Source organism: Halichoerus grypus, chromosome 3, assembly GCF_964656455.1.
Source record: "Halichoerus grypus chromosome 3, mHalGry1.hap1.1, whole genome shotgun sequence".
Taxonomy (NCBI): domain Eukaryota; kingdom Metazoa; phylum Chordata; class Mammalia; order Carnivora; family Phocidae; genus Halichoerus; species Halichoerus grypus.
In genome coordinates this window covers 84,040,708-84,063,238 of record NC_135714.1, presented here as the reverse complement: position 1 = coordinate 84,063,238, position 22,531 = coordinate 84,040,708, and the positions used below count along the sequence as shown (strand labels likewise).

The 22,531-nt window shown below is 37.8% G+C and overlaps 2 protein-coding genes across 8 annotated transcripts in view; one reads left to right on the top strand and one right to left on the bottom strand.

Annotated features, from left to right (window-relative positions):
* CISD2 (CDGSH iron sulfur domain 2) overlaps positions 1-22,531 on the bottom strand; it is a 112,765-nt gene that overhangs the window by 3,655 nt on the left and 86,579 nt on the right. The window lies entirely within an intron of this gene.
* The window catches only part of SLC9B1 (solute carrier family 9 member B1), an 86,282-nt gene continuing 67,528 nt past the window's right edge, over positions 3,778-22,531 (top strand). For 4 of the 7 annotated variants that reach the window (XR_013446417.1, XM_078069025.1, XM_078069026.1 and 1 more), the window contains exons 1-4: positions 3,778-3,925; positions 4,186-4,315; positions 21,543-21,617; positions 22,212-22,281. Coding sequence is in view for 5 of the 7 variants with exons in the window: in XM_078069025.1 (XP_077925151.1) it covers positions 22,213-22,281 (69 nt within the window). In the remaining 2 variants the exon portion in view is untranslated. Of the gene's footprint in view, positions 3,926-4,185; positions 4,316-21,542; positions 21,618-22,211; positions 22,282-22,531 lie in introns of those variants that run through there. The other 3 variants (XM_078069023.1, XM_078069024.1, XM_036095775.2) reach the window with 3 other exon arrangements.

The following is a 22,531-nucleotide window of genomic DNA, read 5'->3' as shown; positions in this document are numbered from 1 at the left end:
CTAAAAAAGTCACTGTACCATGTCCTTTTTTCCCTAGGGTCAGTGCCATCCATCTCTCCTCTGAGAGGTTTTTTTGTTTGTTTGTTTTTTGTTTTTTAAGCAGCTGATTAGGTTTCAGCTCTAAATTATTTTCACATTCCAATATTTTTCTCTCTGGCATTAATTCCAGATAGCCTTGATTGGACTTGGGTGTCCTTAAAGTTTCCTCAGCCACACATTTGCAAATGATCTCATCATTTACACTCTTTAAAAATAGTATTATTTTTTCCTGATTGCAAAATAAGACATTTTCATTGCAGAAAATTTAGAACAGAAAAGTACAAGGAACAAAACTGAAACTTAATGTAAACATCCATTTTATTTTGATTCTTTTACATTTTACTCTTGCAGTTCTAGAGGATGTCTTATTTTCAGAAAGATACATCATCCACTGAATTAGGTGAAAGGCAACATAAATACTTTATATTTAACTTCTGTGAAGATACACAGATTGAAGAACTTCTGTTGTGTATAATGAATACTGAGACTTCCAAATAATCATTCATTCACCTGGTAATATTCAAATATTCATTTTGCAGTCAATAAAACAGACAAATCCTTACATTCACGCACTCAAAATGCACTTATAATATGCTACTATGTGCCAGGCATTATGCTAAGTACCGAGGAATACAGCAATGACCAAGATGTTCAAGGGCTCTGCTTAATGGAACTTGAATTCTAGTGGGAAACTGACACTGTGGAGAATACAAATATGAATGAGACATGATACTTGCCTTCAAGAATCTTATAAGGAAATAAGATATGTACAAATAGCTGTAATTCAAATGAATAATTCAAAAGTGTTCTAAGGAGAAAGACATGTATCATATGACCTCACTGATATGAGGAATTCTTAATCTCAGGAAACAAACAGGGTTGCTGGAGTGGTGGGGGGTGGGAGGGATGGGGTGGCTGGGTGATAGACATTGGGGAGGGTATGTGCTATGGTGAGCGCTGTGAATTGTGCAAGACTGTTGAATCACAGAACTGTACCTCTGAAACAAATAATGCAATATATGTTAATTAAAAAAAAAGAAGATAGCAGGAGGGGAAGAATGAAGGGGGGGAAATCGGAGGGGGAGATGAATCATGAGACGATGGACTCTGAAAAACAAACTGAGGGTCTGGAGGGGAGGGGGTGGGAGAATGGGTTAGCCTGGTGATGGGTATTAAAGAGGGCACATTCTGCATGGAGCACTGGGTGTTATGCACAAACAATGAATCATGGAACACTACATCAAAAACTAATGATGTAGTGTATGGTGATTAACATAACAATAAAAAAATTTTTTAAAAGTGTTCTAAGAAAAATTTCTTAAAGGAAGCAAAACTTGAAATGGACCTTCAATTTGAATTGATGTATTAATATTAGAGAGTAAGGTGAAAAAGAAAACTAGGTCAAAGGGTGGGCATATTAGAAAAGTTTGAAATAGTGAAGCCTGGAATATAGTAAATAATTGGTACTTAAGGTGGATAAGAGAATTAGTGACAGGTAGGAATGGAAAAGAAAATTGGCAGTTAAATTTTAACCAAGTTTGACCACATTTCTATTTTTATTATTTGACCATCACCTTTCAATTTATTGCTTCCCAATGTAAAGAACCATTTATATAGAAGATATTTTTAAGCTATTTTCATCATGTCAAATTTAGTGAAAAAATCCTCGTTCCTCAAAAGTGTTTTGCTTTCAATGACGTGGTTGCAAATATAATCAACTTAATTACTTTTAAGTTACTCAAGTTTTTACAAGAAAAGGTATCGATGTTTTTTAAATGTTTTTTAAACCATTATTAAATTTTCATCATGTTATCTTTAAATAAATGAAGGACATTATTTTTGAAATGTTTCAGAACATTGTATTTCTATATGAATAATTTATGTAGTTCTTTTTAACCGGTGGGAACTGCTTTGTGCCATTTTAGGAACAAGTAACACAGGTTTTATTTTTTTTAATAATTTATTTATTTTTATTAACATATAATGTATTATTTGTTTCAGGGGTACAGGTCTGTGATTCATCAGTCTTACACAATTCACAGCGCTCACCATAGCATATACCTTCCCCAATGTCCATTACCCAGCCACCCCATCCCTCTCACCCTTCCACTCCAGCAGTAACACAGGTTTTAGTTGACAAACCCAAATTAAATCTGACTTCAGCCCTCTGTTCTGATGAGAATTCCAAAACCCCACTTGTTGATGTGCTCTCCAAACTCCTTAGATGGACCCTAAAGCACTAACCTCTCCAGTAGTTCATTGCATCTGGAGCACAGAGCAGTGCCCTAGAGGCCGTCAGACTCCTCTCAAAAGCCTTCCTTCCCAGCTCTACCCTCTGTTCCGCCACCAGTATCCTGCTTTTCCCTTCCCTGCCAGGAGAACAAAGCATTTCCCTAACCCTATAATCACAAAAAATCTTGTCTATTCTCCTAAAACAAGGGAGAAAATAACTTTCAATCCTTGCTGAGATGTCTACACCATGCTAAAGATGAGGGAGAATTTTTTTATTTGATTGCCCTAGAAAGAGTTGTAATTTAAGTCAGATTTTAAAGGATAACTAAGAAAAGGGGAAAGAGAACACTCTTGATAGAATAACTTTAGGGGCGCCTGAGTGGCTGAGTCGGTTAAACATCCTACTCTTGATTTCGGCTGAGGTCATGATCTCAGAGTCTGGGATGCAGCCCCTCCTAGGGCTCTGTGCTGGGCCTGGAGCCTGCCTAGGATTCTCTCTCCCTCGCCCTCTGCCCCGCCCCCACCCCCACCCCGATGCCTGGACGTACACTCTCTCTCTCTTAAAAAAAAATAAAATAACATTAAAAAAACACATAGGCAAAAAGGGATACAGTGTGTGCAGGAATTGAAGTTGTTTGGAGTATCAGGAGCGAAGTTAGAAAAGGGCAGTTTGTCTTCATAAAAAGTTTGGACTTAATCCAATAACAGTTGTTTTTCCTCTTTTAGGAATCTTGGAGATTCCGTAAGAGGAGCCTTAGGACTAAGAACCCAAAGCTTCTAGGGGCCCACCCTCAACTAGAGTAGCTCTGCTTTCGTTTCATATGAAGTTCTCCACATAAGATTTCATGTGAAAAAAAAAAAAAGGTTTTATACTAACAACAGGACATTGAGTGTTTACTTTGGACCGAGCCCTGTTCCAGACACTTGTCACGTATCAATTCACTTATCTCACACCGCCACCAACCACGTCCTTTACAGAAGAGAAAACGGAAGCTCGGGGAGTCTATGTATTTGTCTGTCATTCCATAGCTGTAGAGTGGCAGTGCTGAAATTTGAGCCCAGACAGTCTTAACCCCAGAGACTATTCTCTTTTACAACCGCACTATATTTAAGCTGGCTTCAGAGGAAACGTGAGTTGTGACAAGTCACTTCTGGCACGTGCAGCCCCCTGGCGCTGCTTTTTGGCTGAAGGGCCCTGTGATGTCAACTCTGTCCCTGGACTTTGACAATCCAATAGGTCAATATTCACAAGAGACGTGGAAAGGAACGAGTCGAATAGACGGAAAGCACACCAGGTGCTCGCGGCAAACCCCAAAACTCTCACCTCCACAGGCCAGAGCGCCCACCACACACCACTTACAGGCGCAGCCGTCACTAGCCCCGCCCCGTCCCCGCCAGCCCCGCCCAGACCCCGCCAGCCCCGCCCAGACCCCGCCAGCCCCGCCCAGACCCCGCCCCGCCGCCCTCCGCGGAGCCAGCGGCCATTAGCCTGGCCCCAGCTGCCCGCGCGGGGGTCGGGTCCTGGCGGCTTTCACGCCCCCTCCCCCGCATCTCTCCACCACCCCCCCGCCCCAGCGCGGCGCGTGCTGTACGCGGCGGTTGCTGGGCGCCAGGGCCGCTCCCGGGGTAGCGAGGGATGCTGAAGGAATTGTAGGTACGGTCCATTTTTCTCAACTCCGTCCCTTTCCAGGCCCTTGGGCACGACTGGTCCCTCGTCTCGCGCCGTCCTTCCCTTCCTGTGGACCCGAGGGACTCCTTTCCTCCCGCTTCAGGAGGATTCGTGGCTCCTTTGTCAGAGACTGGCGAAACAGCCACAGACCCTTTTCTCTCCTCCACCCTGACTCGTTTCTTTACTCCCTCACCCGACATCTCCTTTATTCTTTCCCTTCCTCCTCTGTTTCTCTCATTTTACAGGTAATTCGCAAGTAAGAAAAAAGAGGTCTGTCAGTCAAGACTGACTGCAAAATTAATTTTATTAAGGGCGGACGGCTGTACAAATGGTGAATATCTGCAAATGAACCTTAACATGCTCCTGTGACCGGAGGTGTGTTCCAGGGTTCGTTGCTTACCCCGGGAAGGCTGAAGGCTTTCCTCCCTAACTTACCCTCTTCTCAGTTGCCCCGTCCCCAGCCTATTTCTGTTGGCTTTATCACAGTGGACAAGCCCTTTAGGTCAGTGCTTTTGAAGGATTAAGGACAGTTGTGGCACAGGTACCAGGTGTCCGGTACATCATTCAAGAGTCGTAAGAGCTCTGCAGGCCCATACCAGGTCCCTGACGCCCCTCTATGTGTGTCCTAGAGCCTATGAAAAATTAGATGGTGCGATGGAGAGGAGCAATTGACCCGGGTACTCCCTAATTTTCCATAAGGGTAAATAGAATGGTTATTTGTGCAACAGCACTGTGGAAAATTAACACTTGTTACTATCACAACTAAAGAATTCATGACCCCAGATGGTTTAGTTACTATGTGCCCATGAAAAGGGCATTCATATTTATTGCCTTCAGTGAGTACCAAAATTTATATAGCTGTTTTTATCAGTTGGCTGTCTCTTGTCATGAGTTCCCGCCCATTACCGGACCAAAGGAAAGAGGCAAGTGCAGTAAATAGTACTATATAAATAACATGTTTATGCTACATCTCATTTTGTACATTATTTTCATATTCATCCTGTTTATACATTTCTGTGAGATGGAGTTGGTTAACAAAACTCCATTTTACTGAGGAGGGAACTAAACACAGATTAAACAGTACCTGGAACTTAGTATAATATACATTCAGTAAATATTTGTTGAAGGGATGAATGTATGAGATCCTCAAGGAGCCATGCCTTATTCGCCTTTGTATTCCCTGGACCCAGAGCTAAGCCTAGCACTCATAAGTTCACAAATGTGAGAGAGGTCGAGTGACTCACTCAGGAACAGGCTTTTATTAAATATCTTTAGGGAACTACTATTTTGCCATTATTCTGAATACAATGGTAAGAAAGACTGGCAAGATTCCTGTTCTCATAAAATTTAGTGAAAAAGGAAACAAGATATGAACAAGGAAAATTTGGATAATGTTAAGTGACGTGAAGAAGTAAAACAGTATGAAGTGAGAGAGATACTGGGGAAGAAGTTGCTTTAGATTGATTGGTTAAGGAAGGGCTCTCTGAAGAGCTAACATTTGTGCTGAGACCTCAGTGATCTAAAAAAGCCAGCCACAGAAATATTTAGGATCAGAGCATTCCAGTTGAAGGAAACTCCAATTGCAAAAATCCTACGGTAGCTTTCAAGGAACACCATAAGACTGCTATAGCTGGAATATGGATAAAGTGGTATAATATGACCTTGAAGAGATAGGTAGGAGCCAAATCATACAGGGCTTTGAATAGACCATGGAGATCTACCCATGGAATAAGTTTGGAATTCATTTCAAGTGTGATGATAAACCAGCAAAGAGTTCTTCTGAAAGGGAGTAATATAATCTGATTTACATTGAAAAAAGATGTGTTCTGCCTATTATGTGGTTAATGGATCATAGGGATTGCGGGAGAAGATTAGTAGCAGAAGATAGTTGTGATCCAGGAAGGAATGACAGTAGTTTGGGCTAGAGTGGTATAAGAAGTGGATGGATATGAGATGTATTTGGAGGCAGAATCTACAGACTTGGTGATATTATGAATATAGGGGTGAGAAAAAAAGAGAAGCTCCTAGGCTTTTCTCTTGAATTTGAGTGGATGATTGTGCCATTTACTAAATGAAAAAGACTAAAGAAAATGAGTGTGTGTGTGTTGGGGGAGGGTTGTTTTTATTTTGCTCACCTTAAGTTTGATATGCTTATCAGAAATCTAAAGTAAGTTCTGTGTCTTGAGTTCTGTGTAAGGAACCAAAGACACAAAGTTGAGAAACATCAGCATGTAGAAAAAATTACCTGGAGAAAGTGTTTTCATAGAGCATTCCAATGATTAGAGGTAAAGCAGAGGAAAAGAAGCAAGCAAAGGAGGTGGAGAAAGAGTAGCCAGTGAAGTAGGAAGAAAACCCAAAGAATGCGGTGACTTAAAAGCCAAGACAACAAAGCATGGCCAGTATTATTGAAACATGCTGAAAATTCAAATAAAAAAAGAGATCTGACCATTGGATTTTGGCAACATGTAGTAGTTATGTGCCTTGACAAGCACAATGAAGAGAAAATGTAATGTGAAGAAATAGACATAGCAGTACAGATATCTCAAGATATTTCATGAAGAAGAGCTGCGAAATGCAGGTAATAGAGGAATATGTGGGGTCAAAGTAGAATTTTCAAAGATGAGAATACTGAAGTGTGTTTTTAGGCTAATGGGAATTATCCAGTAGAGGAGAAAAATTATAGTATAAGAGAGAATGTATATGTTTTAAGAATGAAGTATTTGAGAAAACAAGAGAGAATGGGATCCAGGGAATATGTAGACGTGTTGGCTCAGAAACATGAACATAAAATTTATAGTAATAGAAAGAAAGGCAGTGAGTATAGGTAGAGATGCAGATAGATGAATAGATTCAGTGATCTCAGGAGAGAGTTTCTCAAAGTAGAAGGTCTGAGGCTAGATCAGTAAGGAGAGAAAAGGAAGAATGTTTGGGTAGGAGGCTTAAGGGGTGAAAAGAAGGCATAAAATAGTCATTTTATTTTATTTTATATTTTTAAGATTTTATTTATTTATTTGAGAGAGAGAACACAAGCAGGGGGAGCGGCAGGCAGAGGGAGAGGGAGAAGCAGGCTCCCTGGAGAAAGGAGCCCAATGCGAGGCTCAATCCCAGGGACTCTGGGATCATGACCTGAGCTAAAGGCAGGCACCTAACCGACTGAGCCACCCAGATGCCCTATAAAATAGTCATTTTAGAGGACAGAAGGCAGTCATACTTGTCTTAGGCTGCTCTAACAAAATAGCATAGACTAGGTAGCTTATAAACAATTTTATTTCTCATAGTTCTAGAGGCTGGGAAGTCCAAGATCAAGGTGCTGGCAGAATCAGTGTCTGGTGAGAGCCCTAGTCCTGGTTCACAGATAGCCAGAAGGGATTAGGGAGCTCTCAGGAACTCTTATTAAGGAAACTAATCCCATTCATGAGGGTTCTGTCCTCATGACCTAATCATATACCAAAGACCCCCACCTCCTAATGCCATCACATTAGGGGTTAGGATTTCAACATATGAATTTTGAGGGGACATAAATATTCAGTCTATAGCAATACTAGAGAAGCACAGTAGCATAGCTGGGCAGGATCAAGTGCCCATTTGAGATTTGTGGCCTTGTGAGTGGGTAGCTGAGATGGTGTGAGGGAAAAGATCATAGTAGCCAAGGAGTCATAAGACCAGACTGTTGGGAGGGTTGGCTACCTGGTTATTAGTGGTAAGTTAGTGACCAAGTGAGTTCTTGAATCCAGATATCCTGACTTCCCAGCTCAATAGGTTACCATTTTACTGATAAATGGCTCACAGCATCACTCTTTTGCGCCACCTACCCTTCCAGTTAACATTTAAAAAAAAAAAAAGTGCCTTGATTTTTTTTTTTTGATCCATATATCCAAATTCTAGATTTTCATAGGCTGCTGCTTTGTTTCTCTCTTATCCCCTTAATATTTACTTGTTAAATTTGTGTGGGGGGGGCTTTTTTTTTAACCACTTCCATCAATATGTGTTTATTAAATTGCAAAACCCTAACTCTTAAATAGTAAAGTGGAGATGAAGGATGAATTTGGAAATCCTGTTGCCTGTAGAACTGGGATTACCAGTAATAGGGAGACCTGATCTGTATTTACTCTAATAATAATAATAATAATAATAATAATAATAATAATAAATAGACAGCATTGGGGTAGCCTTTTACATTTCGTGCTATGCTTTTTTTTCTCTTATCTCATCTGATTTTATACCTACCTTTTTCAGATGAGGAAACTGAGGCTCAGAGAGGTTAAGGGTCTTAACCAAGGACGCATACCTAGTAAGTGGCAGAATTATTAACCACAGTGTTCTGACAATAAATCCCATATTTTTTACTGTAGTAGTTTGTCTCTTTGCTTTTTATACTCTATTATATCCAAAATGATATCAAAGAAAAACTGCTAGGTAGAAAGTAATGGCTGGCTAGAGTTCTTTTACAATTCAAAAACTTTTTTTTATATGTTTAAAACTCAACAGTTAATGAGATTAGATAATTACCTACCATCTAGGTAATTCAAAGAACTCAGAAATGATTATGAAATCAGCGCTGATTTAATCTAGTAGGTAAATGCAAGTTACTAAATAGCATTTCTTTGGCCCTCTCCCAAGCACAAACTATATGTGCTTCCACAATACCCTGTATTGACTAAAATCTATGCACAAAGGAGAATGAATACAGTATCAGTTACATAGTGGGGTCTCACTGAATATTTGTCAAATAATAGAATGATTATAGTTAAACAAGCAATTGTATTAGTGAGATACACTAATGCTGTGATAAGGGATGGATGCTATGATAAGGATGCATCCTAAAGGGAACTTCTAAAGCAAGGATCTCTAAACTGATATAGAGTTAGTTGTGCAAAAAACAGGGGTGTTGGGGTGGAAGACAGTATACAGAATGTATAAAGTCTCAGAGATATGAGGCTTGGTAGGTTTAAAGAACTAAAATATAGCTGATGTTTAAAAAGACAAGTTAAAAAATGAGATAGGCAGGGACAAGGTTAGCCCTTATTAAAATAAGTTCCGTAAGCTGCGTTTGAGTTTGGACATTTTTCGTCTATGGGAAGCCATTGAGGAATATTAGGCAGGAAGTTGCCATAATCATGCCATAATCATCATTTTAGATGATGCTGCTTTGTGGACATTACAAGGGGATGCCCAAGACTGGAGGTAGGGAGAATAGTTGGAAGGTCATTACAGAGCTTATGGGAAAAGGTGCTGATAGCCTGGACTGGAGCAGTGGCAATTTGTAATGAGAGAAGTGGACAAAATTTACAATTATTTAGGAGCTTGTATTAACATGATTTAGTAACTCACTGGCTATCAGCAGGGAAGGAGAAGGAATGACTCCTCGGTTTCTAATTTCAGCAACAGGGTAGATGGTGGCTTCATTCTCTGAAATAGGAAATTCTCTGAAGAAGGAATAGATTCAGTGGGGGAAGGTTTTGAGTTCAATTGTGCATATATTGAGTTTAAGATGCTTGTAAAGACAATGAAGTAGAGATACACAGTAAGTACTTAAATACACTATTTAGAAACTCAACAGAGCGGCGAGGATGCGGAGAAAGGGGAACCCTCCTACACTATTGGTGGGAATGCAAGCTGGTGCAGCCACTCTGGAAAACAGTGTGGAGGTTCCTCAAAAAGTTGAAAATAGAGCTAGCCTATGACCCAGCAATTGCACCACTACTGGGTATTTACCACAAAGATACAAATGTAGTGATCCGAAGGGGTACGTGCACCCCAATGTTTATAGCAGCAATGTCCACAATAGCCAGACTATGGAAAGAGCCAAGATGTCCATCAACAGATGAACAGATAAAGAAGATGTGGTATATATATACAATGGAATATTATGCAGCCATCAAAAGGAATGAGATCTTGCCATTTGCAACGACGTGGATGGAACTGGAGGGTGTTATGCTGAGTGAAATAAATCAGAGAAAGATGTGTATCATATGACCTCACTGATATGAGGAATTCTTAATCTCAGGAAACAAACTGAGGGTTGCTGGAGTGGTGGGGGGTGGGAGGGATGGGGTGGCTGGGTGATAGACATTGGGGAGGGTATGTGCTATGGTGAGCGCTGTGAATTGTGTAAGACTGTTGAATCACAGATCTGTACCTCTGAAACAAATAATACATTATATGTTAAAAAAGAAAAAAAAGGAAGATAGTAGGAAGGGAAAAATGAAGGGGGGGAATCGGAGGGGGAGACAAACCATGAGAGACTATGGACTCTGAGAAACAGACTGAGGGTTCTGGAGGGGAGGAGGGTGGGGGGATGGGTTAGCCTGGTGATGGGTATTAAAGAGGGCATGTATTGAATGGAGCACTGGGTGTTACACGCAAACAATGAATCATGGAACACTACATCAAAAACTAATGATGTAATGTATGGTGATTAACATAACATAATAAAATTAAATTTAAAAAAAAAGAAACTTAACAGACCTTCTCTAGGCCAAACTCATCAGCATATTGGTCATAATTGGAGCCATGAGTATAAAATAAATTTCTTAAGAAATGTATGTAGAGTAAGAAGAGAAGAGGGCATAGGGAAGAATGCTGAGGAACTCCAACATTCAAAGGATGGATAGAGAAAAAGAAGACCAAGAAAGGACAACCAGAGAGCTAGAATGAACGTAGGACAAGTGATAAAGTGATGTGAGAATTCAAAAAGGGAAGACGACTTCTAGGTTTGTGCTATGCTTTACAGGAAGTCCTATTGGAATGACCCTTAAGCAATATTTCACTTACAAAGAAGAAAGAGATGCAGTGGTAAAGCATTACAAGCAAAAAAAACCAAAAATGCATGGGAGAACAATTAACAGTTTAATGTGACTGAAATGTAGAATCAAGAGAACTAGAGAGAAAGCCATGGTAGTTTGATGCCATATCGTGGAAAACCATGGATTCTGGGTAAGTTGTTGGTAACTTTATTATTTGGTGAGAAAAACCATTGTGGTTGGGGCTAAGAGAAAGACAAGGATATAAAACATGCTCTGGACCCTGGAATACCTGACCATTTTATTGTGGAAACAAGATCTAGGCACCTGAAAAGAATAAAAATTCAAGATAATATCTGATTAATGAGAACAAATACTAAATACTATAGGAATTTTAACAGTGGCAAAGTCAATTTGAATTGGAGTACTAGTTTAGCCCAGATTTGTATTGTCCTGATTAAATAATAATGCCAGCTAGTCATTATCTTAAAAACAAAAACAAAACAAAACAAAAAGTCCTGTTCTAATTTGAATGCTCTGTATAAAGAATATTCTCTTTGTAGATACAGCTCTCAAATTCATTTGTTCAGAAAGGCTTATACTGTAGTTTTTACTTGATGATCTTTGATGTACACTCAGAAAGACTTCTTTGTATGAAAGATAACAATAGCTCCAAAGATCCTAAAGCAATACATATAAATAGATATTGATGCATATGCTTTACCTAACATTCATTTAATAAATATATGTTAAATGAGCATTATGTGTCAGTAATGCATAGTGGCTCTGAGCATGGATTACATATTAAAACACACCTGAAGTCAAATCCCAGTTCTGCTTTCAATGGAAGGAAAAAAGTTGCAATCTCACTTAGAATAGTTTATACTTAATTCTAAGTATTATGATTTTTTGAAAGAAATTTCCCTTATTATGTATCCAATTATTAATGCTGCTATCAAACTTAATTGATATTTTTTAAATCTGTAGGGGAGAGAAATAAAGAATGATTTTAAAGTATTTAGCTAAACCGCAGAGTGAATCATCCATATTTGGAGAACTAAGAATTGGCCATAAATTTTGCTGGTAGGTGTTATAGTCACTAGATGTCACCGTTGCACAACATTGCTTCAAAATGATAAACCCCAAAGTACAGTATATAGTAGAAGAACACACACCAAGGAAAGACAAGAAGTTGTTTCTATTATGTGATACACATACATATACACATATATACATATTTATATAAGATGTGTAGGTAGATCCCAAGCAACATGTGTTGGTATTCTCGCACGCTGTTTCTCAGTAGGTCCATAAGTGAATAGAAAGAAGCATAGACTTAAAACTGATAAAAACCTCAGATCATCTAACCTCCTCCCTCTCTACCTCATTTTAGAAGTTTGGAAATGAGGTACAGGGAGGGGAAGTGACAAGAAATTTACTCAATACTATGTAGCAGATTAAAAGCAGAAAGCTTAGATTTCCCACTCTTTGATACCACACTGTGTCCATTAACATTTATAATCAAAGAGACATTCTAATAAAGCCAGAACCTCTTAAATCCATCAAAATTTTCCACTACTTTAAAAGCAAAGTTTAGCAATATGATAACATCCCCATAAAAATTATCAGTTGAATAAAGATTATCAGTTGAATACCATAGCTTTTGCTATGAACTGTACAAACTTCTTACTTTATCCCCATAATAGCAAGATGTATAGTATGTATTTATTTATTTCTCTCTTATTCCAAAAAGGATTTTTACAAAGTTTATTGAGGGGCACCTGGTTGGCGCAGTCCATTAAGCATCCCACTCTTAGTTTGGGTTCAGGTCATGGTCTCGGGGTCGTGAGGTTTAGCCCCTCTTCATGCTCCACGCTCAGTATGGAGTCTGCTTGGGATTCCCTGCCCATCCCCCCCAACTCTCTCTCTCTCTCAAATAAATAAATAAATAAATATGTTTTAAAAAGACGCTTATTGAAATCACTATATCATAAAATTAAAAATGAAACTGAAGTGATCATAAATAAAAGATACTAGAATATAAACCACTATGAAGTCTTTTTTTGTTAGTATATGAAAATCATGCCCTAATGTCTAATAAAATCAGATTTGATTGGCTAGTCTCAAATTTCATTCTGCTTTCTCTAGCTGTGAGCACAAAGTAAGAAAAGTAGATAGTATTATGCTCATTAAAAGATGACCAGATACTATAATTTCCCCAAGATCATGCAGCTAATATATATCTGATTTCAAAGCCCTCATTCTTTCCATTATGCCAGCTATCCAGACATATAATGAGAGGACTCCTAACAGGATACAGTCTATGTAATCCTTAGACACCTGGATTACCACAATTCTGATTTATACAGGTAGGTTTTTGCTTATATCAAATTTATTTTAAATAATTGCACAGAGCTGTTGACAAGATTTATTCTGTCAAGAAATTGACTCCTAAAAATTTATTAAAAGAAAGATAAATTTTATGAGTTTATCTACACTTTAAATTACAAAATTTATATTATATTAAGGAAATCAGCATTTTAAAATTTGATTACGGGCGCCTGGGTGGCTCAGTTGGTTAAGCGACTGCCTTCGGCTCAGGTCATGATCCTGGAGTCCCGGGATCGAGTCCCGCATCGGGCTCCCTGCTCAGCGGGGGGTCTGCTTCTCCCTCTGACCCTCCTCCCTCTCATGCTCTCTGTCTCTCATTCTCTCTCACAAATAAAAATAAAATCTTAAAAAAATAAAATAAAATAAAATAAAATTTGATTACATAAGAAAAAGACATCTCCAGGGGGGAAGCAAGAATTGTCCAAAGGAAAATGGAGAGAAGGAGATATCTAGAGCAAAGAGGAAGGCAGATAGGCACAGTATTAAAAAAGAAAGAGGGGGGCAATGGGGACAGAGCTAAGGTTCATATATCCTGCCTAGTCTGCTTCTGATCCCTACATTACTCAGGCATCTAGATTTTCCTCTTTATCTTCTTCCATTTTTGCACCAAAAATCTTTTTAAATACTTTAAAAATCTTAAAATCTTACCTCAGCCAGGGTCCTAATTCTTCAAACCTTCCACTCTTTAATTTTTTTCTATAGAAAGAGAATCTTTTTCTAATTTGTCCTGTTGATTTCTTGTTTGTATTTGCAGCATAATCATTAAGGACCTTATTCATTCTATAATTTACTTCCTTTTTCTTAATGTATTTGTAAAGCCTATTCTTGGTTTTGGAATATCTTACTCTTCTACAAAAGATGCCTTTCTTGTTAACATGCAGAAATGTTTTTGTTTTTGTTGTCATCTTGAGTATCTGGCATTTTAAAATTTTCAGTTCATTCCATATTTATTTCACAAATATTTATTGAGTGCCTACCACATGTAGATCAAGGATAAAACGAGATATTGTCCCTCCTCTCGTGGAGCACCCAGCCTTCCAGTTCCCTCCAAGATGTAATAGGTCCACTGCGACCTCTTTTTTACTGCTCACAATCAAAAACCCTAGACAAAATGTGAAAAGCAACTACCTGAAGATCGAAAAGTAAACAAAAGCAAGTGGATTGTGAAGGAGAGTCAAAACTACAAGACTGAATTTCTTTTGCAGGTTTGACCTGAAGACGGCCTCCAGTCATAAAACCATGCAAGGACAGCACAGGAGGCCAAAACTACAATAGAAGACCTATTTTTATGGCCTGAAGATGTGGGAAAATGGACCCTATAGTTTAAAGAGAGCATGAGGAATCCTTGTTATTGTTGTTTTCCTTTTGTGTTTTTTCCCCAAGGGCAGGTCCTATTAGTGACATTATGGGCAACTACAACTCAGAGAATAACCCCATCTTCTGACCAGAGAAACCAGGAAAAAAGACCTTGAGAGGTATAGCAGGGTACAGATTTAGGAGAGGAAAAAACTGGAGAATGAGTTTCCTTAGTTCTGCATATGAACCCACCCAGCTGCTTTGGGTCATCTCCAACTGTGCATACATGAGACAGGCCTAAAGCAGCATAGCAATGGCTTGAAGAACTAAAGTAAGATAAAAATCTTAAAATTAAATGGGGGGAAAACACTCCCAAATCACAGACTAACCCCTGAGTGGCTCACACATGAGACAGACCAAAGACAGCATAACAAAGTCTTTGAAACCAGTGCCATCAGAAGGTAAGAGAGAGCTTATCCTCTGCACCTAACCAAGTTGATTACCTACTGAAATAAACAAAAATTTTAAATATTCTTCAGAGGATTTTAACAAGACCTAGAGTCTACACAACAAAATGTCAAGGATATACTCCAAAAGTACTTAACATATAAAGAACCAGGAAATGAATGTCTTATAAGAAAAGAAAATCAATAAATGTCAACCCAAAATGGCACAGATATTGGAATTAGCAAAGATATTAAAGCAGCTATTATAACTGTTTCATGTGGTAAAGAGAAGTATAATTGTAATGAATGGGAAGATACACATTCACAGCAGAAAAATACAAACAGTCAAGAGCAAGTAAATTTTGAACTAAAAAATACAATATCTGAAATAAAAATTCACTGGATAGATTCAACAACAGAATGGAAATGAATGAGGAAAGAATCAGTGAACTTAATAGATAAATAGAAATTGTCTGATATGAAGAACAGAATGAAAAAAAAAAAGATTGAAAAATAAAATGAACATAGCCTCAAGAACGAGTGGGACAATATTATGGAGTCTACAGTCTAATTCAGAACATTGAACAATCACTCTAATGGATACATAATTACAAACTAAGATAATTGTTCTTGAAGAAAATGATCTAGATTCTATAACTGCATATAAAAACTAGACCTGACTTAGCCTAGGGGCAGAGGTGATGTCATAAATAGTTCTCTGAGGATATGGCCCTTGAGCTGAGGGGCTATATTAACCAAATATAGGGGAGGGTAGTGGTGGAGAGTGTTTCAAATTAGAGAGAAAAGCAAGTGTTAAGCCCTGCAGAAGGAAACTGGCAATTTTAAGGAACCGAAAGAACATCAGAATGGCTAAGAGTGGGGAAAAAAAAAAAATGGATAGGGAATGGTATGAAATTAGGCTAGAGAGGGAACCAGGGACTACATCGTGCAGAATCCTGTAGGTCATTCCAATGGACTGAATGTTTGTGCCCACCCCCCAAAATTCGTATATTGAAATCTTAACCCCCAGTGTGATGGTATTAGGAGGTGGGACCTTTGGAAGGTCCATGAGGGTAGGTCCCTTATAAAGGGATTAGTACCCTTATAAAAGCAATCCCAGAGAGTTCTCTACCTCTCCTTTTGCCATGTGAGGATACAACAAGAAGTTGGCAGTCTGTAACCCAGAAGAAGACTTTCAACCCTACTCGCTGGGACCCTGATTTTGGATGTGCAACCTCCAGAATTATGAGGAATTCTGTTTATAACCCACCCAGTCTGTGATACTTTGTTATGGTAATCTGAACTAAGACAATCATGTTAAATATTTTTGTCTTTATCCTAAAGCCAGCGAGGATTATTAGGGCACTCAACCAGTGAACTGGTGGAGGATTGGAAGATGGAAATTTCAGGATCCCCAGCGTTTAGCAATTGAAAAGTTTGAGCCTGTAAAGGAGACAGGGAAGGAATAAGAAGAAAAATGAGGGGCAGGGTGGGTATGAGAGAGTGGTTTAACAAGAGCCAAAAGAAGAATGTTTTATCACGCCATATGATCACTTGGAGATTACTTATGACCTTTGCTAGGACTATTTTTTTTAGTGTGAAAGGAGTAGAATCTTCAACTAGAGAACAATGAAGGGTGAGTAGTTTATGGGAAAAAAGAGACTATGAGAATTGCCAACTCTCTGAAACATTTATTGGTAAAGGAACAGAGACAGATGGGGCAATAACTGAATGGGCATGTGAGTTTCTGGGAAACTTTTAAGATGAACTCATTTAAAAATCATTGGGAAGGATCTAGTTAAAAGGAAGTGTGAGGGGAGAGATAGTTGGTACAGGCAGAGAAGGATCATTTATACAAGTGCTCTGATTGCCTTAGATAGGAGGAAAGACACTTCCTTTAATGTAAGAAGAGAGAAGAAAAAGAGGAAGATAGATTTTTATGTGGAAAAGGGAGGGAAGGTTATCTACTGAGAATGAAGGGGAATATGTGGAGGATCTGTGATTTGAGAAGAGTGGAAAAGGGTTGGAATAGTTGTTGGGGGAAGTGAATTGACAGAGAATGTTTAGGATTGGTACATTTTAAAGGCCTACTGGAGGCTGTTGGTTATGAATTTGTAATGATGCCAGGTTACTCTAGTGTAGCTTTCTATGGCTCAGTTAAGTGAATGAAAAAATGGGATAATAGTGTTGGTGCAGGATCAAGGTTTTTCTAGAAAGGTGCAACAACAATAATCATATTTCAAGAGAATATAGGATATTGGTAATATTTTGGAGATGATAGATCACACATTGAATACAAAAGGAAGTAATGAGGGAAAGGGATAAAAGCTTGAGCTAAAGGTATCATTCCACTACACGTCCTGATGAGGTTGAAGAATGGAAGGGATGAAGCAAATGTAATTGAACAAGCAAACTGAAGGAAGGTAAAGTATTTTTAAAGGTAGATGTTTGAATTAGTAATTATTGGTTATAGAACATTTCAGATGATGGAAGGGTCTAGCATGGACATTCCTTTAGTGGAAAGGAAGTAAAGAACTGAGGAACCAAGGTAGAAGATGAATTATCCAAGTTTATGTTTAAGACTCACAAGCATTACAAATTTGGGGTCAGGGGCTCATCATGCCTTTGGTGAATAATGCAAAGGGACCAAGATGAAGTCAGTAAATGACAATGACTAGAAGAGGGAGAAGGTGATATTGTCAAGTTATACAAGCTCAAAGAAGCAAGGTTTTTTAAAATAATGTTTAGAAATAGCAGTAGGGTGTCAGAAGGAGTGCTAGCAAATAAACAGCTAGAATGTAAGAACTATAGGGGAAGCAGTTTCCTTAAGGGAAGGGCTTGGTTTCAGATAGAACACAGAATTTGAGAGAATGCTCTGAAAATAGGTGGAGAATATAAGAGGCTGAGAGTTTGATAATAGTCTAGCAGAAGTTCTGGATTACTCAGTGAAAGGGGTTGGTAGGTGTGGGGCATGTAGAAGGCTGGATCACAGGCAATGAAATGATGGCTAGGGATCTTAACACTTTTATAATTGACTTCCAATGAGCTATTTCTAAATTATGTTAGCCTTCTATAACTTACTCATTATTTATACTTTGTTTTTTAAAGATTTACTTATTTTAGAGAGAGTGCAAGCAGGGGGAGGGGCGGAGAGAATCCCCAAGCAGACTCCACACTGAGTGCAGAGCCCGACATAGGGCTGATCCCAGGACCCTGAGATCATGACCTGAGCCAAAATCAAGAGTCAGATGCTTAACCAGCTGAGCCACTCAGGTGCCCCTCATTATTTATACTTTATTTTGAAGCTCTAAGGCCCTTATTTTTAATAGTTTCCTCTTCTAAAATGGAAAAGCCAAAAAGTTCTATTTCAAAATAGATTTATTATGGCCATTTCCTAAATGTTAGCATCTAAACCCTTGTGAAAGATTTAGTGTATGTGTGGGACGGTGTCTGCCATATTATAGGCACTTTAATTTTAAGAGTGTAGGCTTTGGAACCAGACTGCCTGATTCTGGCCCCACTCAATTCCTATATTTATAGCTATGTCATGTGGAGAAGTTAATTCAGCTATTCTAGGATAGTAAAGCATGGGCAAAAGGAGTGAACCAAGGGGAAGTGGTAAGGTATCCTGATCTGTGAAAAACAAGTGAGGCCATCATACTGATGCCCCCCGCCCCCCACATCATCCAAGGCAAAATTCTCAGAAAACTATTCCCTAGGAGTTGGGACAATTTGACGTAAAATGAGTGTTGTAAAGCTGTCTCAACCAAGCTCGGTCTCTGATTTGCTTAATGATTAACACTCCCCACTCCCTCCAATATTTCTCTCTGGAGGAAGGTATCATCTAGAGACTATATTTTATACACAATGTCAGGCTTTCAATAAAAATTATTAGCCATGCTAGCTATTAGACAATATTATATGACGACAAGCCAAGATACAAAATTGAAAATAGGAACAGACTCAAAGGTGCCCCAGAATTTTTAGTTAGCAGTTAGCAGACAAGGATGTTAAAATGACTATGATTGTAAGAACTAAAACTATGAAACTCTAAGAAGAAAATATAGGGGAAAGCTTCATGATATTAGATTTGGCAATGATTTCTTTGATTAGATAGCCAAAGCACAGGCAATAAAAGAAGTAGATACATTGGGCTACATCAAAATTAAAAACGCTCATGTGCTGAAAAACACCATCAACAGAGAGAAAAGGCAACCCACAGAATGAGAAAATTTTTGCAAATAATATATCAGGTAAATGATTAATATCCAGAATATATAAAGAACTCTTATGACTTGAAAGCAAAAAATAACCCAATTAAAAACTGGGCAAAGGGGTGCCTGGGTGACTTGTTAGTTAAGCATCTGCCTTCGGCTGGGGTTATGAGCTCAGGGTCCTGGGATGGAGCCCCGCATCAGGCTCCCTGCTCAGTGGCGAGTCCGCTTCTCCCCCTCTCTCCCCTTCTCCCTCTGTGATCTCTCTCTCTTTCAAATAAATAAAATCTGAAAAAAAAAAAAAACTGGGCAAAGGACTAAACTAGACATTTTTCTAAAGAAGATACACAAATTGCCAATAAGGGCTCAAAGATGCTCAATAATCATTAGGAAAATGGAAATGAAAACCACAATGAGATACCATTTCATACCCATTAGGTTGGCTATTATGAAAAACAAAGTTAACAGGTGCTGACAAGTATGTAGAGAAATCGGAGCCCTTGTGCATTGCTGGTATGAATATAAGATGGTATAGCCATAGTCACTGTGGAAAACAGTATGGCAGTTCCCCTAAAAATGAAACAATTACCATATGATATTGGCTATTTATATATCTAATAAAAGATTTGATTCTGGAATACATAAAGAACTAAAAAATCAGTAAAAGTCTGCCAATATATTTTTTTAAATGGGCAAGAGATTTGAACACTTTACTAAAGAAAATATTCAAATGGCCAATAAATATGTGAAAATAATGTTAGTCACCATGAAAATGCAACTTAAATCCACAATGGAACATCTCCAGAATAACTAAAAGGAAAAAGATGATACCAAGGTTAACAAGGATTTAAATAGTGTTAAAGAGTATTTGGTTCAAATTCCAGCTATGCCACTTGTAGCTGTGTGACTTTGGGAAAACCACTTACCCTTCATGGGTCTCAGTTTCAACATCTGTAAAATGAGAATAACAAATAACTCACAGTGTTGTGGAAATGATTCATGTTAAGTGCTTCACATAATCCAGATTCTATCAGCTATTATATCATTTAATCTTCACAATAACCAATAAATTTAGCAATATTATATCATTACAGATAAGGAAATTGAGGCCTACAAAGATAAATCACTTCTCACAGTTATTAAGAGATAAAGAGGAGAGTGAAATACATTTCTATCTCAGCTCCAAAGTCCTTACTTTTAGTTACTATGCATACTAATTACCAATTCCTCTCTTGGCAGATATATAAAGAGAGTATTGAGTAGTTGCCAGACATGAATATTACTAGACACAGTATCAAACTTCTCTTATAGCTGCTAACATGTACATTTATTGTTCAGACTCCTCTAGGTTTTGAAGTTCTATTGCATGGGTGCTTGCCTGGATTCCAAGTCCTGCTATCCTAACCATGGCCTAGCTGTAGATTTTTTTTTTTTTAGATTTATTTATTGATTTTTAGAGAAAGAGAGAGAGAGTGGGGGCAGGGGGAGGGGCAGAGGGAGAGGGAGAGACCATCTTAAGCAGACTCTGTGCTGAGCATGGAGCCCCACTCAGGGTTTAATTTCACAACTCTGAGATCACAACCTGAGCCAAAACCAAGAGTTGGAGGTTCAACCAACTGAGTCACCCAGGTGCCCCAACATAGCTGTAGATTTTAAAATATGCTGCCTGGTTTCTTGGTGCCTGTTCCTGTCTATCTGCCTAGTTATGACTCACAGTTTCTCCTTAGTTAAGTCACAGCTCAAATGTCACCTTGATCACTGTAACATCTTCCAGGTTTATTTTCTCCAGTACTTAATCACAATCTGAAAATACTGTTTATTGTTTTTCTCTTCCAACCAGAATATAAGCTCCATGAGAGCATAAACCTACATTTGTTTTATTTTGTTTTGCTGCTTATCTTCAGAGCCCAGAAGAATAGACATTCACCCAGAAGAACAGACATTCAATAATTATTGCGTGGATGGACTTTGTGTCCTGACCTCACAACTCTTGTGCACTCCAGCTCAAATTTTTTAATGGTTCTAGCCCTCAGCCTATCCTTTCAGAACTTGACAGCTTAGGTGATTTCACTCACCCTCCTTGTTCATAGAGCTTACTCACTTTTAACTTCTAGTCTAACAGTTAATGACAGGTTGTCATTCTAATGACCAAATAGTTTTTATATTCCCTTTAATTAAAATGGAATTTTACTTTAAAGGGACTTAGAGATATATTTTTTCATAAGATTTTAAAAATAAATGTTATTTTCTGTTTTAAGTCATAAGTTAGTTATGATCCCTTATAGGATTTTACACACTAATATTTTACTTCATTAAAATGAGGCAATATATGTAAAGCACCTAGCATATGTGGTAGGTACTCAAATGTTAATGATCCTTTTCATTAAAATTTTTAATTATTAAAATTGCTTGCCTTTTTAAAAAAAGTACGGATACTTGAAATACTGTGGGGTTTGGTCTTATCAAGTACCTAAAAATTCAGACTTAAAGTTTTTAATTTTGTCCTCAACAGTAACTCAAGAATTGAAAAATATTTTTATGGCAGATACTCTTCCTACACTCAAAGACAGCAAAAATCACAGAGAAAGTAAGAAAAATAGATATTTTAAAATAAGTTTCCAGACCTAATTCTTCTCCAGATGTGGTCCTATTTCATTCTTTTTTCTAGTTCATTGTTAGTCAAAATAAAATTTATTTTATTTTGTTTAAATGCTAGATCTATGGATCTTTCAAATGGACCACATATAAAGACAGTATGTATCAGTAACTTACAGATGTAGGTATTAATGTAGTTGATCATATTTAATTTTTAAAAATTTTGGACTCTCTTCTGACAGGAATGTGACTGAAGATAGAGTAAATCAATGGTGGAAATTATTTCAGTGCATAAAATAAAGAACTGAGTTTTCTGATACATGCTTTTAAGATATGACCCACCATTATGAACTACTGAAGTATTTAATTTCTGTGTGATAATGGTTTTTAAAACGTATGCACATGATTTTGCTTCTTAACTTTACAATGAATATTTGGAGCTGTCTTAACTATAAAGATATCTGACTTGACTGTGATACAACTTTCTGATAAAAAATCATTAAAAAATTAATCCCACTTAACCATGTTTGTTTCAGATGGATTTATAATACTATTTTATTCAAATTATTTTTCTTTTAAATATTAGCATGTACACCACAGAATCACAAAATGAACATCTGGAGGATAAAAACACCCCATCATCTACAACTCCTCAGGTAAAAACCTAAAACTATTTTGTAATATATGACATAGAAATCAATCTGATCTTAAAATTTATTTTTCAAGTTTACTTATTAGGTTTCTATTATATGTCTGGTTAAAAAATGAGAAGTGGTCATTTAAAAATAACTAATTTAAATAAGTACTAAGAAATGAGCAAAAGGAATGAAAAGATGGAAAGGGGCAACTAATGATTATTTTGGAGTAAAGAGAACAGATTTCAAGAATAATGGAAATACAGCTTAT